At 49.2% G+C, this 13,193-nt stretch overlaps 1 protein-coding gene across 2 annotated transcripts in view; it reads left to right on the top strand.

The window, feature by feature from the left end:
* Positions 1 to 10,205, top strand: part of LOC130129813 (guanine nucleotide-binding protein G(olf) subunit alpha-like) — a 53,950-nt gene extending 43,745 nt beyond the window's left edge. For both annotated transcript variants that reach the window (XM_056299471.1, XM_056299470.1), the window contains 5 exons: positions 6,460 to 6,518; positions 6,769 to 6,889; positions 9,549 to 9,679; positions 9,878 to 9,945; positions 10,059 to 10,205. In XM_056299471.1, the coding sequence (XP_056155446.1) occupies positions 6,460 to 6,518; positions 6,769 to 6,889; positions 9,549 to 9,679; positions 9,878 to 9,945; positions 10,059 to 10,205 (526 nt within the window). The remainder of the gene's footprint in view (positions 1 to 6,459; positions 6,519 to 6,768; positions 6,890 to 9,548; positions 9,680 to 9,877; positions 9,946 to 10,058) is intronic.
* Positions 10,206 to 13,193: the final 2,988 nt, after the last annotated feature.

Raw genomic sequence — 13,193 nt, 5'->3', positions numbered from 1 at the left:
AAAACTCCTGGTTCTGTAGAGAACCTAGGTTCTATGAGCTACGGAGTAGTGCTATATTTACATATTGCCCTCTGACCTCGCCTCTGGCGACGCTAGGCTCTGAAATTCACCGCTCATGCGACAGCATCCCCTAAGCCCCGCCCACAACTGCACTTGACATGCGTCACCACATCACTCGTCAGCTCGACCCACCAAGGCCTCCTTCAAGGGACCTCAGCAGGCGAGCAGGAAAATATAGCACTACTCCGTAGCTCATAGAACCTAGGTTCTCTACAGAACCAGGAGTTCTATTATCGCTACTCCGTAGTGCTATATTTACATATTGCCCCAACTACGGAGTAGCGGCGGACTAATGCCCCTCGCCTGCCACCCGCGCTGAGGACAATAAGGGGAACAACACCTCACACCCAGTACTCAAATCCCCCCTTTGGCCGGCTAGTATATCGTAGAGGGGAGGCTCGCATAAGGGGGCGGGAAAAAAGAGAAAAGGGAACGTAACCGTTCCAACTTTCCATATACATATACACATAGGCTATAGCCTATATATAATTTATTTTTTTTCATTTTATTTTAAATGAACTATGTACAAACGTCCGCGCTCCCGACGGGAGACACTTGCGTATGGCCGGAGCGCATTACGCATCAGTGCGCCTTGCTGTGCCAAGCACAGCACCGGTCACTGTCATAGCAGACTGGTCAGTTAAGCAATGATTAATGAACGAATGTGGCGAAGACCACATTGCCGTTGACATAATAGACTCCATCGCCACACCAGCATAGAGAGCCACCGAAGCGGCTGTGCCCCTCGTGGAGTGCGCTTTAAACCTGGGTACTCCTCTACCAGCCCCCACCTAGGCTTGGGAGATCCCGGAGCAAATCCAATGAGAAAGCCTCTGGCTAGACAGCGGCTCTCCTTTCCTGCCCGTCGGCCCGTAGCAGACAAGGACCTGTTTAGTCTTTCTGAAAGGACCAGTGCGCTCCAGGTAAACCCGTAGCACACGAACCGGGCAGAGGAGATGGAGCCTCCTCTCCTCCTCCGAAGAGGGAGAGGGATAAAAGGCCGACAATACCAATGGCACCCGCTGGTAACGCGCGGTGACATGTTTCGGACGAAACGACGGATTCGGGTAGACTATCACCTTTGAACTGTCCGCGGCAAATTCGATGCCCTCCGTGGAGAGCGCGCACAGCTCGCTGACCCTACCCAAAGACGCCAGGGCCAGCAGGAGCGCCACCTTGGCCGACAGCCACTTAACGTCAGCCGATTCCAAAGGCTCGAATGGCGCAGAACACAACGCCGACAGAACCAGGGATAAATCCCAAGTGGCCGTGCGGTCGTTCCGAACACCTTGCCTGTTCCTCACCCCCTTGAGGAACGCCACCATACGGGGGTGAGAGAAGACAGTGTCGCCACCCAGCCTAGGCATAAAGGCTAAGATCGCTGCCAAGTACCCCTTGATCATTTCGTAGGCTAAATTGTCAGTCGATCTCTTGTATTCCAAGAACCCCGCAACACGGGCCAAGGATGCAGACAGAGGTTCCACGCCCTCTCCCAGGCACCACCTAGCAAAAACTCTCCACTTGGAGTCGTATTGCGCCGATGTGCTCGGAGCGCGCGCGGCTTGTATAGTGGCCACCGCGGCCTCATCAAAGCCCTCCTCTCTCAGCCTGGCCCTCTCAGAAGTCAGGCCGCCAGTTGGAACCCCGCTAGAAGGGGCTCCTGTTGGATAATCCCGTCTGCCTGTGTCAGAGCGTCCGGCCACATCGGGAGGAGGAACTGTGGCACGCGCACCATGGAAACCATGTTCGGAAACCACGGCGCGCCTGGGTTGTTGGGAGCCACCAGGATCACCGACGCGCCCGTGCATCTGATCCGTTCCACCACCGCCGGTATCAGACCCAGAGGGGGAAAAGCATAGAGCAGCTCGACGCCCAGCGCATTCACCCCCATAGGCGGGTTGTCGCTCGGGCAGAGCAAATACCATCGTGCGCATTTGGCGTTCCTCTAGGACGCAAACAAGTCCACCTGCGCCACTCCGAATCTCGCCCAGATCATCTCCACGATAAGAGGATTGAGGGACCAGTTGTCCCAGCTGGGCCCGCCGCGCGACATGATGTCCGCTGCCTCGTTCTGGCTGCCAGGCACATGAACTGCCCGAATGGACTGCGCGTTCTGATGCACCCAACTCCACAGGTCGTAGACTAACGCACGGCACGCAGCCGACCGCATCCCGCCCTGCCTGTTGATATACGCCACCGTAGCGGTACTGTCCGACCTGACCAGAATGTGTCGATGTCGTAGGAGAGGAGTGAAATGACGCACCGCCAACAGCACTGCCTCCAGCTCCAGCGTGTAGATGTGCGCATTGTGACTCATGGGCCATACTCCTCTGATTGTGCCGTGGCCACAGATCGCACCCCAACATCCCAGGGATGCGTCCGTGAGCAGAATCACCTCCTCCGATCTGGGTCCGAGGGGAACCCCAACCCTGGATCTGCAGGCCTCTGCCCAGTGATCCAGGTCCAAGCTCACCCCCTCCGGGACCACTAACCTGTGCCGTTGGCGCAGCCGGCGGAACCGGCCCTCTCGAATAAGCCAACACTGGAGTCTCCTCATAAAAAGCAGACCCAGAGGCACCACCTGGTGAGCAGAGGACATGATGCCCAGGAGCCGACGCAGTTGACCTACTGTCACCAACCGGCCCGGGGCAAAACTGGCAAGAAGGTCCTCTAACCCCTGCCACCGCTCCTCCGAGATGGAAGCCAGCATCCTCCCTGAGTCCAACGCTAATCCCAGATAGGTGGTTTCGCGTGACAGCCAGGGAGCGCTCTTCTTCCAGTTTACCGTGAGACCCAGGTCTGACAGGTGCGAGACCAGGCGACTCGTGCGTTCCATAGCCAGCCGGTGATCTGGGGCTATCAGAAGCAGATCGTCCAAGTAGTAGGCTATAACGTAACCCTGGGCGAATAGCGGAGTGAGAGCCGCCTTGACGCACATCGAAAAGACCCGTGGGGCCAAACTGTAGCCGAACGGAAGGACTTTGTACTCGTAACACGTTCCCTGAAACGCGAACCTGAGATATTTCCAGTGGTGACCCACTATCGGGACATGGAAATATGCGTCCTTGAGGTCCACAGATGTGAACCAGGCTCCGCTCGATATCATGGCTAGGAGCTGGGGGACCGTCAGCATGTGGAATGATTCTTTGCGCACCCAAGTATTGAACCATTTCAGATCTAGAATCGGCCGCATGCCGCCCGATTTCGTGGGCACGAGGAAATATCTCGAATAAACCCCTATTTCCTCTGTGCCTCTCTCCACCACCTGTATCGCGTCTTTGGACAGCATCTCCAATATTTCCTGCCGCAACACCTCTGCTTCGGCAGGTGAATGGATCAGCGTCTGACGTATGCCTGTGTAAGCGGGAGGACCCTGCTCGAACCGAATCTCGTGCCCATGCCTGACCGTTCGGAGGATCCACTCTGGTACACCCGGCAGCGCCTGCCAGCGTGCGTAATGGGGAGACAGAGGGCGCGTGACGCGTTGTGTCTGGCTGTCGAGAAATAGGCTGTATCGCTGCCATTCCGGTCCAACCTCCGAGCTCTCCACGGAACTGTTGAGAGGCTCCCACGGCGGACCGCGTCCCATATGGGGAGCGAATATGTGCAGGATTTTGCCCAATAGAAGGTGGGAGCGCGGAAAAATCAGCATCAGCATGCGCGCGCCCAGCACCCTCTCCGACTGGCCACAGACAGCGAGTCATGCGCTCCGGTAACCCTGCTTTACGCACGGGAAAACCCAGCGCGTAACTCTGGACGCCTGTCTGATGGGATAAACTAATTTCTTTCCCATCTGACAGCGCATGATTATCCGAGACAGGCATAGATACAGAGTTCAACAACCCATAACCTTGTGTACGGTTTGAAACAGAACTGATCTCAGCGGTATAATTCACATAGCCTACACCCTGTGAAGCTAGTGAACCCGTTGCCATATCTGGAACATCTTCGTTTCTTCTGACTTGCTTGCAAAGTCCGGTGGCATGTGACACAATATTACTCACTACACCATGTGCGTGTGGAATAAAAGTAGCATCGACATCACCAACATTATATAACAGACCACCCACCGTAGAATAATCTACAGACGAGGAACACGAAGGATAAAATGCAGAACTGAAATCTTTATTCATCAACATGTTCCCCTCATTGCATGGTAAAACCTTGCCACCAGTAGCCATAACATCAATACCTGCAATGTTCGAACAGGGGGTGTGGGGGTCTGTCGCGCACCGTCAGCGGCGGCGCGGATCTCCCGAGCCGGCACCCCTGGTCTGGTGCTCGTACTTCCGCTTCACGTCAGGCTGAGGACCACCCGCGCCGCCTCCGCCAGCGTGGTGGGACTGACTGTGAGCCCCAGGGGCTGGCGTGGGACCAGCCGACTGGCTCTTGTCGTAGTTCTTGCGGCGCTTCGAGGCTCGACCTCGCCCCCCTGCGGCTGGGGCTTCGGAGAGCCTTGAGCGCGTGCCGGAGGCTGCGCGGGACCCTTCCCTTTGAAGGTCTTAGCCAGCAGCTCCGCGTTGGCCAGGTCGTGACGGATCTTTTCCAGTGCTGGCTCATCCACACCGAAAAGGCCGTCCGTGTTGATGGGGAGCTTGCGGATCATCTTAACGACCCCGTCCTCCAAGCGACAGTCCTTCGTCCAGAACTCGCGCCTCAGCAGGACTGAGGAGGACAGAGCTGCACCCAGGTTCACCGTGGCATCACGGAGGAACGTGCCGATGATCTGAGAAGCCCTCCAAGCCTCGTCCAGGCGTGAGGCATCGGTGTCGTCATCCCCCTGGCTCTCACTGTCCACCCCCCGCCTCAGATGACCAGCTGCCAGACCAGCTGTGGAGATGGCCGCTGCGGAGTGGAGAACACTGAACCAGATTTGGCGCGCGTGGTCATCCATGGACGCTATGTCTGGCGAGGGATGTTTGATCTTCATCGCCGCCTCCTTGCTCTCCGGTTCACGTCGCTTACCAGGGTAGAGCCGGGGAAAAAGAAATTTCTCCACAGTGGGGGGCGGCATAGAAGCAGGAGACCAGCCGGCAACCGTCAGGTGGCTCTTGGTGTTCACTTTAACAGTGGAGCGCACCTTCTCTGGTTCCGGCCATGTGGCTTTGATGGACTCCGTGATGGGGGGCAAGGGCGGAATGTGCTTCTGGTCTTTGCGCACCTCCACCGAGGCAGAGAACGCCTGATCCATTCCGGGCGTCACCGAGGCATGGACTGGGGCAACCCTTGTGGTCCCCGTCGAAGCCAAGGCCCTCTCGAGGAAAAAAGGGGAAAAGTCGTCGAACTTTGCCTCCTCCTCGGACCCTTCCTCAGGGACTTGGTAGGAGCAAGATCCGCCATCTTGAGTAGCAGCCTGCGGAACCGCCGGTGGGCACATGTGGTCCTGGCTCCCAGGGAGCACAGCAGAAACCAACGAGCCCGGCCGGGGAGGGATCTCGATCACACCGGCACCAACCTGAGCGGAAAAGGCATGTGAAACCCAGCTCGTCCGTCGACTGAGCGGCCATGAAGCGCACACCATGCATGGTGGCGCCTCTAGGCTAGCTGCAGTCTCCCGAACATGAGCCATGCTAGGATGGTCGCTGCAAAAAGGATGGAAATCGCCAGCGTCCTTCTTCCTGTGGCAACAACTATAAAACTCGACGAAAAGAACATCGACGTCGACGTTAACACCAGCCATAGTGACGGAGAAAACCGCACTATTGTCAAAATAGAGAAAAAAGCTAAGCTAGCTAGCAATGAAGAAAAAACCCGCAACAGAGCTCAGTGCGACACGTCTTCCCTTGAAGGAGGCTCTAGTCGAACTGACGAGTGATGTGGTGACGCATGTCAAGTGCAGTTGTGGGCGGGGCTTAGGGGATGCTGTCGCATGAGCGGTGAATTTCAGAGCCTAGCGTCGCTAGAGGCGAGGTCAGAGGGCAATATGTAAATATAGCACTACGGAGTAGCGATAATAGAACTCGTGTTTGTCCCTGAAACTTTGGCCATTGCAATAAGTATTGGCTCTCTGTCAGTGCATCTCTATTAGCCTGACACTCATCTAATGCCAAACCTTCTTTCCTTCTCTCTCACTCTCTCTTCCTGCCTGTCTTCTTTCCTTCTCTCTCTCTTCCTGCCTGTCTTGTCTCTCGCTTCCTGCCTGTCTTCTTTCCTTTTCTCTTTTCCTCCCTGTCTTCTTTCCTTCTCTCTCTCTCTTGCCTGTCTTCTTTCCTTCTCTCTCTCTCTTCCTGCCTTCTTTCCTTCTCTCACCCTCCCTCTCTCTCCCTCCCTGCCTGTCTTCTTTCCTTCTCTCTCTTGCTTCCTGCCTGTCTTCTTTCCCTCTCTCTCTTTCCGCCTCTCTCTCTCTCTCTCTCTCTCTCTCTCTCTCTCTCTCTCTCTCTCTCTCTCTCTGTCCTTCAGTATGTTTGATGTTGGAGGGCAAAGAGATGAAAGGAGGAAATGGATTCAGTGCTTCAATGGTAAGAAGCATCTGTTAAACTCTGTGTGTGTTAGTAAAGTGAGGAACAGTCCATATGTTTTGTTATGTCATGCTATGCTGTGCTAAAGACTTACAGTGGGACCAAGTGCAGTAGTATTAAAAGTAGTATTTAAAGATAATAATAGATATAATTAACAGTAGTATTTAAAGAATGTTTAACTATAATTAAGTTTTTCCTGGTGGTGGTAGTAGTACTAGTATTACTAGTTGTAGCTGTCTTTATTAAACAGATGTGACAGCCATCATCTTCGTAGCAGCAAGCAGTAGTTATAACATGGTGATCAGAGAAGATAACTCAACCAACCGACTTAGAGAATCACTGGATCTCTTCAAATCCATCTGGACCAACAGGTAATCTCAAAAACCAACCAGTTAACTTGTTTAATAGCTTACTGAGCTAACAAGACACTCATCAATACTAGTTTAATGACTGGCTGACTGAATCAAGCCAACAAGTTAGCAAGTGAAGTTACTTGACAACTAGTTAACTGGAAAGATAACCGTTCAGAAGTTATAAGAGCATTGTGGTTGCTTTACTTGCTGGTAGTCTATTGAGTCCGATGATGACATCCCTCCTCGCAGTCACGCCATGTGATCTCCATGATTCACTGCTCCAGCAACCTTAGGTGGTGGTTGCATGTGACCCAGGCTTCACAGCTGTATAGGAGAGTTGTGACGCAGACGGCTTTGTAAATGGCAGTTTTGGTGTGCAGGTGGAGGTGTTTCTTTTGGAAGACCTTACATTGGAGTTTGTCGAAGGCTACAGAGACTTGTTTGATTCTATTATGAGTTAAGTGATTAGTGTTGCAGCCCTCAGAAAGGATGCTGCCCAGGTATTTGAAAGATGGAAAAGCTGAGTGGTTGGTGTTCTATAGTGGGTGGGGGGCTGGACCTCCATTGGCATAACACCTCAGTCTTGGTGGTGTAGAGTGATAGACCCAGCCTGCTGTAGGCATTCACAACTGTGGGAATGATGGTTTGTAGGTCTTCTGGTGTGTGAGCTACAAGAACGTAGTCATCAGCATACTGCAGCTCAAGGACCTGCACTGCAGACAACTTGGTGGTTGCCTGGAACCTTCGAATGTTGACAGGGTTTCCATCTAATCCCACTACTGTCTTCCAGATCTTTATGAAAAAGCTTTGAGACACATAGGAGGAAAATGTTGAAGAGTACCGGTGCATGCACACACCCCTGCCTCACTCCAGTGCATACATTAAAGGGTGCCGATTCCTGTCCGCCTATGGCCACCCATGCCACCGTCTCATCATGGAACTGTGACAAAATGTTCACAGATTTTCTCAGACAGTCAAACTTTCTCAGTATTTTCCAAAATAGCTCTCAATTCATTGTAAAAAGCTTTGGAGAGGTTGACAAAAGCCATGAAAAGGTCCTGATGTTGTTCACGGCACTTTTCTTGTAGCCGACTTACTGTTAAAATCAAACCCACAGTTCTCCTGTTCTTCCACAAACCACACTGTGACTCTGGCAGCAGATGTTCTGTCAAGTGCATCACCATCCTGCAAACCATGACCTTTGCTAGGACCTTGTCTGCAACAACCAGTAGGGATATGCCACAACTGTTGCTGCAGATTGACTTGTCACCTGTTTTTGTACACGGAGACAATTTTAGCATCCCTCCATCATTTTTGAGGGACACTCTCCTGGTCCCAGACCTGCAGGATGTAATAATAATAATAATAATAATAATAGTAATAATAAATTAAACTTATATAGCGCTTTTCTAACACTCAAAGTGGCTTTACAATAAACTGGGTGAAACAAAACAACAGATAAACACAACACAGACATACAGGGGTGGATGGGAAGGGGGGAGGGAGAAGACATACAGGGATGGATAGGAAAGGGGAGGGAGAAGACATACAGGGGTGGATGGGAAGGGGGGAGGGAGAAGACATACAGGGGTGGATGGGAAGGGGGGTTACAAGAGGGAGAAGCGGCAGCCACACACGATGCCAGCAGTACTCTCTGACTTGGACAGATGCAAAAGGGAAAGAAAAACAAACATCATAAATCACATAAATCACAAATGAAGTCTGAAGAGGTGAGTCCCGATTAATGACTTGAATGTGGGCAGACCGCAGCAGTGTCTGATGTGCTTGGGGAGGGAGTTGGGGAGGGAGTTGACGGAGGGAGCAGGTCAAGTGCTCGGTCCTTAGTCTGCCTCAGATTAGGGGTGGATGGGGGGGGCGGTAGATGTATACTGATAGATCATTCTGGTGCACATGTATCCTCCTTCTTTTAGGAGTTCTGCTGAGATACCATCACTGCCAGTATATATATCAAACTCCCTTTGATATATATTTTTGCTCTGTGCTGCTCACAGGATCAATCGTGAAATTAACTTCTGTGCTTGAGAATCCTGCAATCACATAACCTGGCACATCCACTGACAATGACTATTAGGTGATCTTTCAGTGTGGACAGGGTCACATTAATGTTCAGACTACACTACATATGTGAACATATGCATCCCAGGCTGCCTCTGAACGCATCCTGAGTGATCGGATCTCAAGACGTCTTGAAGATGCATCACATGCATTCAGGCCTGTATGTAGAGTGATTTCCCAGCTTCCTTTGGGATGATGACCTCTCCACGGGTATCTCTCCACCTGCTGAGGTGTCGATCATACTGGTCAGGTCACCCACTCTTGTCTCCATGTGAGAACCTCAGGCTCTTCATGGCTTTGAAAGAATGTGTTTCCTGCCTTATCCAAACGATGCAGGCCTAAATAAAAACACAAGCCTGTAACTGAGATGATGGACTGAAAATGTCAGGACTTGCTTTGATTTGAGTATATTTTAAGCTCTAGAACCTAAACGGTTGCCTTCCTTGTATGTCTTTTTGTTGTGGTTGTTGTTTGAGTTGTTAAATCTGGAAGCTAGCTAGCAGACACCTCATCTGTTTAGCAGAGTGCTTAGTCAGCTAGCTAGCAATCTGTGTTCCGATTGGTTGGAAATTAGCTAACTGGGTTGTAATTGATCCATCAGGTTCCTGAAGACCATCTCAGTCATCCTGTTCCTAAACAAACAAGATATGCTGGCAGAGAAAATTCTGGCAGGAAAATCCAAACTGGAGGACTACTTCCCAGAATACACACAGTACACAGTGCCTACTGATGGTAGTACTGACATGTACATACACTCACATACATATATACACACACACTCAGGTACATACACAGTACCTGCTGACAGTAGTATGGAGGGTTTTTTGTATGTTTATCTCAGCATTTCTCTGGTGTGTGTGTGTGTGTGTGTGTGTGTGTGTGTGTGTGTGTGTGTGTGTGTGTGTGTGTGTGTGTGTGTGTGTTGTCCAGCTGTACCTGATGCTGAGGAACACCCCAGTGTGACGAGAGCCAAGTTTTTCATCAGAGACGAGTTTCTGGTAAAATACAAACACACACAAACATGTAGAGAAGTGTTGAATATACAGCCCATGTGGAGCAGTGTGTCTGTATTTGTGTTTTGTCTCTACGTATGTGTTGTTGTGTGTTACAGAGGATCAGTACAGCGAGTGCTGATGGGAAACATTATTGTTATCCTCACTTCACCTGCGCTGTTGACACAGAGAATATCCGCCGAGTCTTTAATGACTGCCGTGACATCATTCAGCGAATGCACCTCAGACAGTACGAGCTGCTCTGACTGGCCAGACTCCACTTCAGTCAGTAACCTCCAACTGCCTTCCTCACGTTGCTGACCACTCAGAGATGAACCCTGGTATGTGTGTGGGCAGGAGGTAGAATGTTCAGCCAGGCTGCTGCTCGTTTAATCTGATGAGGGAAGAATAACCAGGCATTCATTTGGTGAGTCACACAGACGGGGGACAAGTTGAAGGAAAGCCAACATGAAGTGTGTCAGGAAGGTGCTGGGCCCCCACGAGCCTCCAGAACAGCTTCAGTGCTCCTTGTCCTAGATTCCACTGAACTCTGCTGGAGGGATGGACACCATTCTTCCAGATATTCTCTCGTTTGGTGTGTTGATTGTGGTGGTGGTGGTGGAAAGTGGCCCGGGGCTTTGTTTTGCTTCATGGTTTGGGTCTCCTCAGAGAGGCGGGTCATTTCAAATCAATACAAAGTTATTCTTTTTATTTTGACAGGTCTCTTTATCGATTTTTCCATGACAAAGGCAAAAATAAAATAAATGTAATGAACACCAGAATTTACTTCCCCCATCCCACCCCCCTGCCTGAAGCCCTGCTCACCCCCCAAACACCTGCTCAACCCCCTGCCCAAACCCCCGAACCCCTGCCCACCCCCCGCCCGAACCCTGAACACCTGCTCACCCCCTGCCCGCCCACCTGTCTTCTCCCCCGCCCAAACCCCTACCCACCCCCAAGTCACTTCCTCCACCTGGCTCCTAAACTTAAATTATTTTAAAAAAGTTAATAGTAAAACAACATATGGGAAAAAAGAAAAAAAAGCAACACACAAAGGTCGATACAGATATCAAAAAGAAATCAATATAGATATCAATACAGATATAAATATAGAAATCAATATAGATATCAATACAGATATAAATATAGAAATCGATATCGATATCAATATAGATGTCAATACAGGTATCAAGACAGATATCAATATAGAGATCAATACAGATATATGGATATCAATATAGAGATCAATACAGATATAAATATATCAGTATAGATATCAATACAGATATCAAGTAAAACAATGTGTAAAAGCACTTGGATACAATAAGCGGTAATAGTGAATATGGGATTGTAGTAAATAAAAACTGGATGTAAAAGTGAGTAGTAATAAACAGTGAAGGTAAAGAAAGAAAAATCAGTCAGGTTATAATCTCAAGGCTGATGTATTTTTGAGAAAGGATATAAACAGTATGTGTTGTGTTGCCAGGCCTCCACATGAGACCAGCAAGTTTCCCGCATTGTTTCCAACTCCTCTGTCATTCCTGTTCGTGTAGTTCGTCTCCTGCAGGCACAAAAACATGGTGGGATTGTGTTTCTTCCACTTCTGAACAATGAGACACCCAGTAGTGTTGCAAAGTGAAGAGCAGAATAAGGATGATTTATGTGGAACATGTAATAAGCAGGACATAACATACAGATAATCCATGACCAACAATCTGAGGTGATAAACAAATCCACACATCAGACTCAGAGAACACATCTCCGTATGCACCACATGAGTTCTTCCGTGTTGGAAAAGCAGTAGGAGGAAGTGTACACTTATTTTTCCTACCCCTTCTCACCTACTCTTAAGTTAATTCAGCTACTTTACATTTCAAACTCACTTCCCACTGTACTGTGTACGTCACATAAAATGTTGTGCAGCACAATACAAACTCACCTACCGTGAACAATAAGAGAAAAAACATCAACACACGAGAGAAAGAGAAAGTAAAACACATGATAACGTCATGTAACAAGAATAAAGACATGCTAATGTCATGTAGCAGGAATAAACACATGCTAATGTCATGTAGCGAGAATAAAGACATGCTAATGTCATGTAGCATGAATAAACACATGCTAACGTCATGTAGCAAGAATAAAGACATGCTAGTGTAGACATGCTAATGTCAAGTAGCAAGAATAAACACATGCTAACGTCATGTAGCATGAATAAAAACATGCTAATGTCATGTAGCAGGAATAAACACATGCTAACGTCATGTAGCAAGAATAAACAAATGCTAATGTCATGTAGCAAGAATAAACAAACCTTAATGTCATATAGCAAGAATAAACACATGCTAATGTCATGTAGCAGGAATAAACACATGCTAACGTCATGTAGCAAGAATAAACAAATGCTAACAGTAGCAGGAATAAACGCATGCTAATGTCATGTAGCAGGAATAAACACATGTTAATGTCATGTAGCAAGAATAAACACATGCTAATGTCATGTAGCAGGAATGAACACATGCTAATGTCATGTAGCAAGAATAAACATGCTAATGTCACGTAGCAGGAATAAACACATGCTAATGTCATGTAGCAGGAATAAACACATGTCAGTGCTACGTACAACCCACATATCCACTCGCTGTCATGGAAAGGAAAATGACAAAAAAAGTAATAGATGTTTAGAGGTAAATAAAATGTAGACAGGTAACACTTCATTGTCCCTATATCTCTAGAGAATCAGACCTTTGTACTTCTTCTTGAACTGTGTAGTGTTTGTACTTTGTTGGAGTTCCATGCTCACACTGTCTGTGAATGTTCTCATTCATCCAGGTCATGGTTATACAAAGGAGTTGAATCAAGTGCAACTGGTCTTAGATGAGAGGCGAAACGTCTTCACGGATATATACCAAGTCCAGTTGCACTTGATTCAACTCCTTTGGAGAACCATGACGACCTGGATGAATGAGAACATTCACAGACATGTTGCGGAACAATTTGGGTCTGACACCCTTAAAATGGTGAGGGAATATGAAAGGATGGCTCGGAAGATTGCAGACTACAGAAACCACTTGTGATTCAATCTGAGATGCAGACAACACAGGCTCATACCCACTAGCCTGCGCACCACAATGAAAGGACACAGAGCAGACAGAATCATAGAGAAGGCACAGAATCAACTCCTGAAAGAAAGAGTGAGACAGGTCCATTTCACTATTGAAGGGCTGAAGGAGAAATCTGACCAACTACTCCAG

Source organism: Lampris incognitus, chromosome 19, assembly GCF_029633865.1.
Source record: "Lampris incognitus isolate fLamInc1 chromosome 19, fLamInc1.hap2, whole genome shotgun sequence".
NCBI classification, from domain to species: Eukaryota; Metazoa; Chordata; class Actinopteri; order Lampriformes; family Lampridae; genus Lampris; species Lampris incognitus.
Note: the sequence above shows the minus strand (reverse complement) of the source record. Positions and strands in the feature narration are given on the sequence as shown.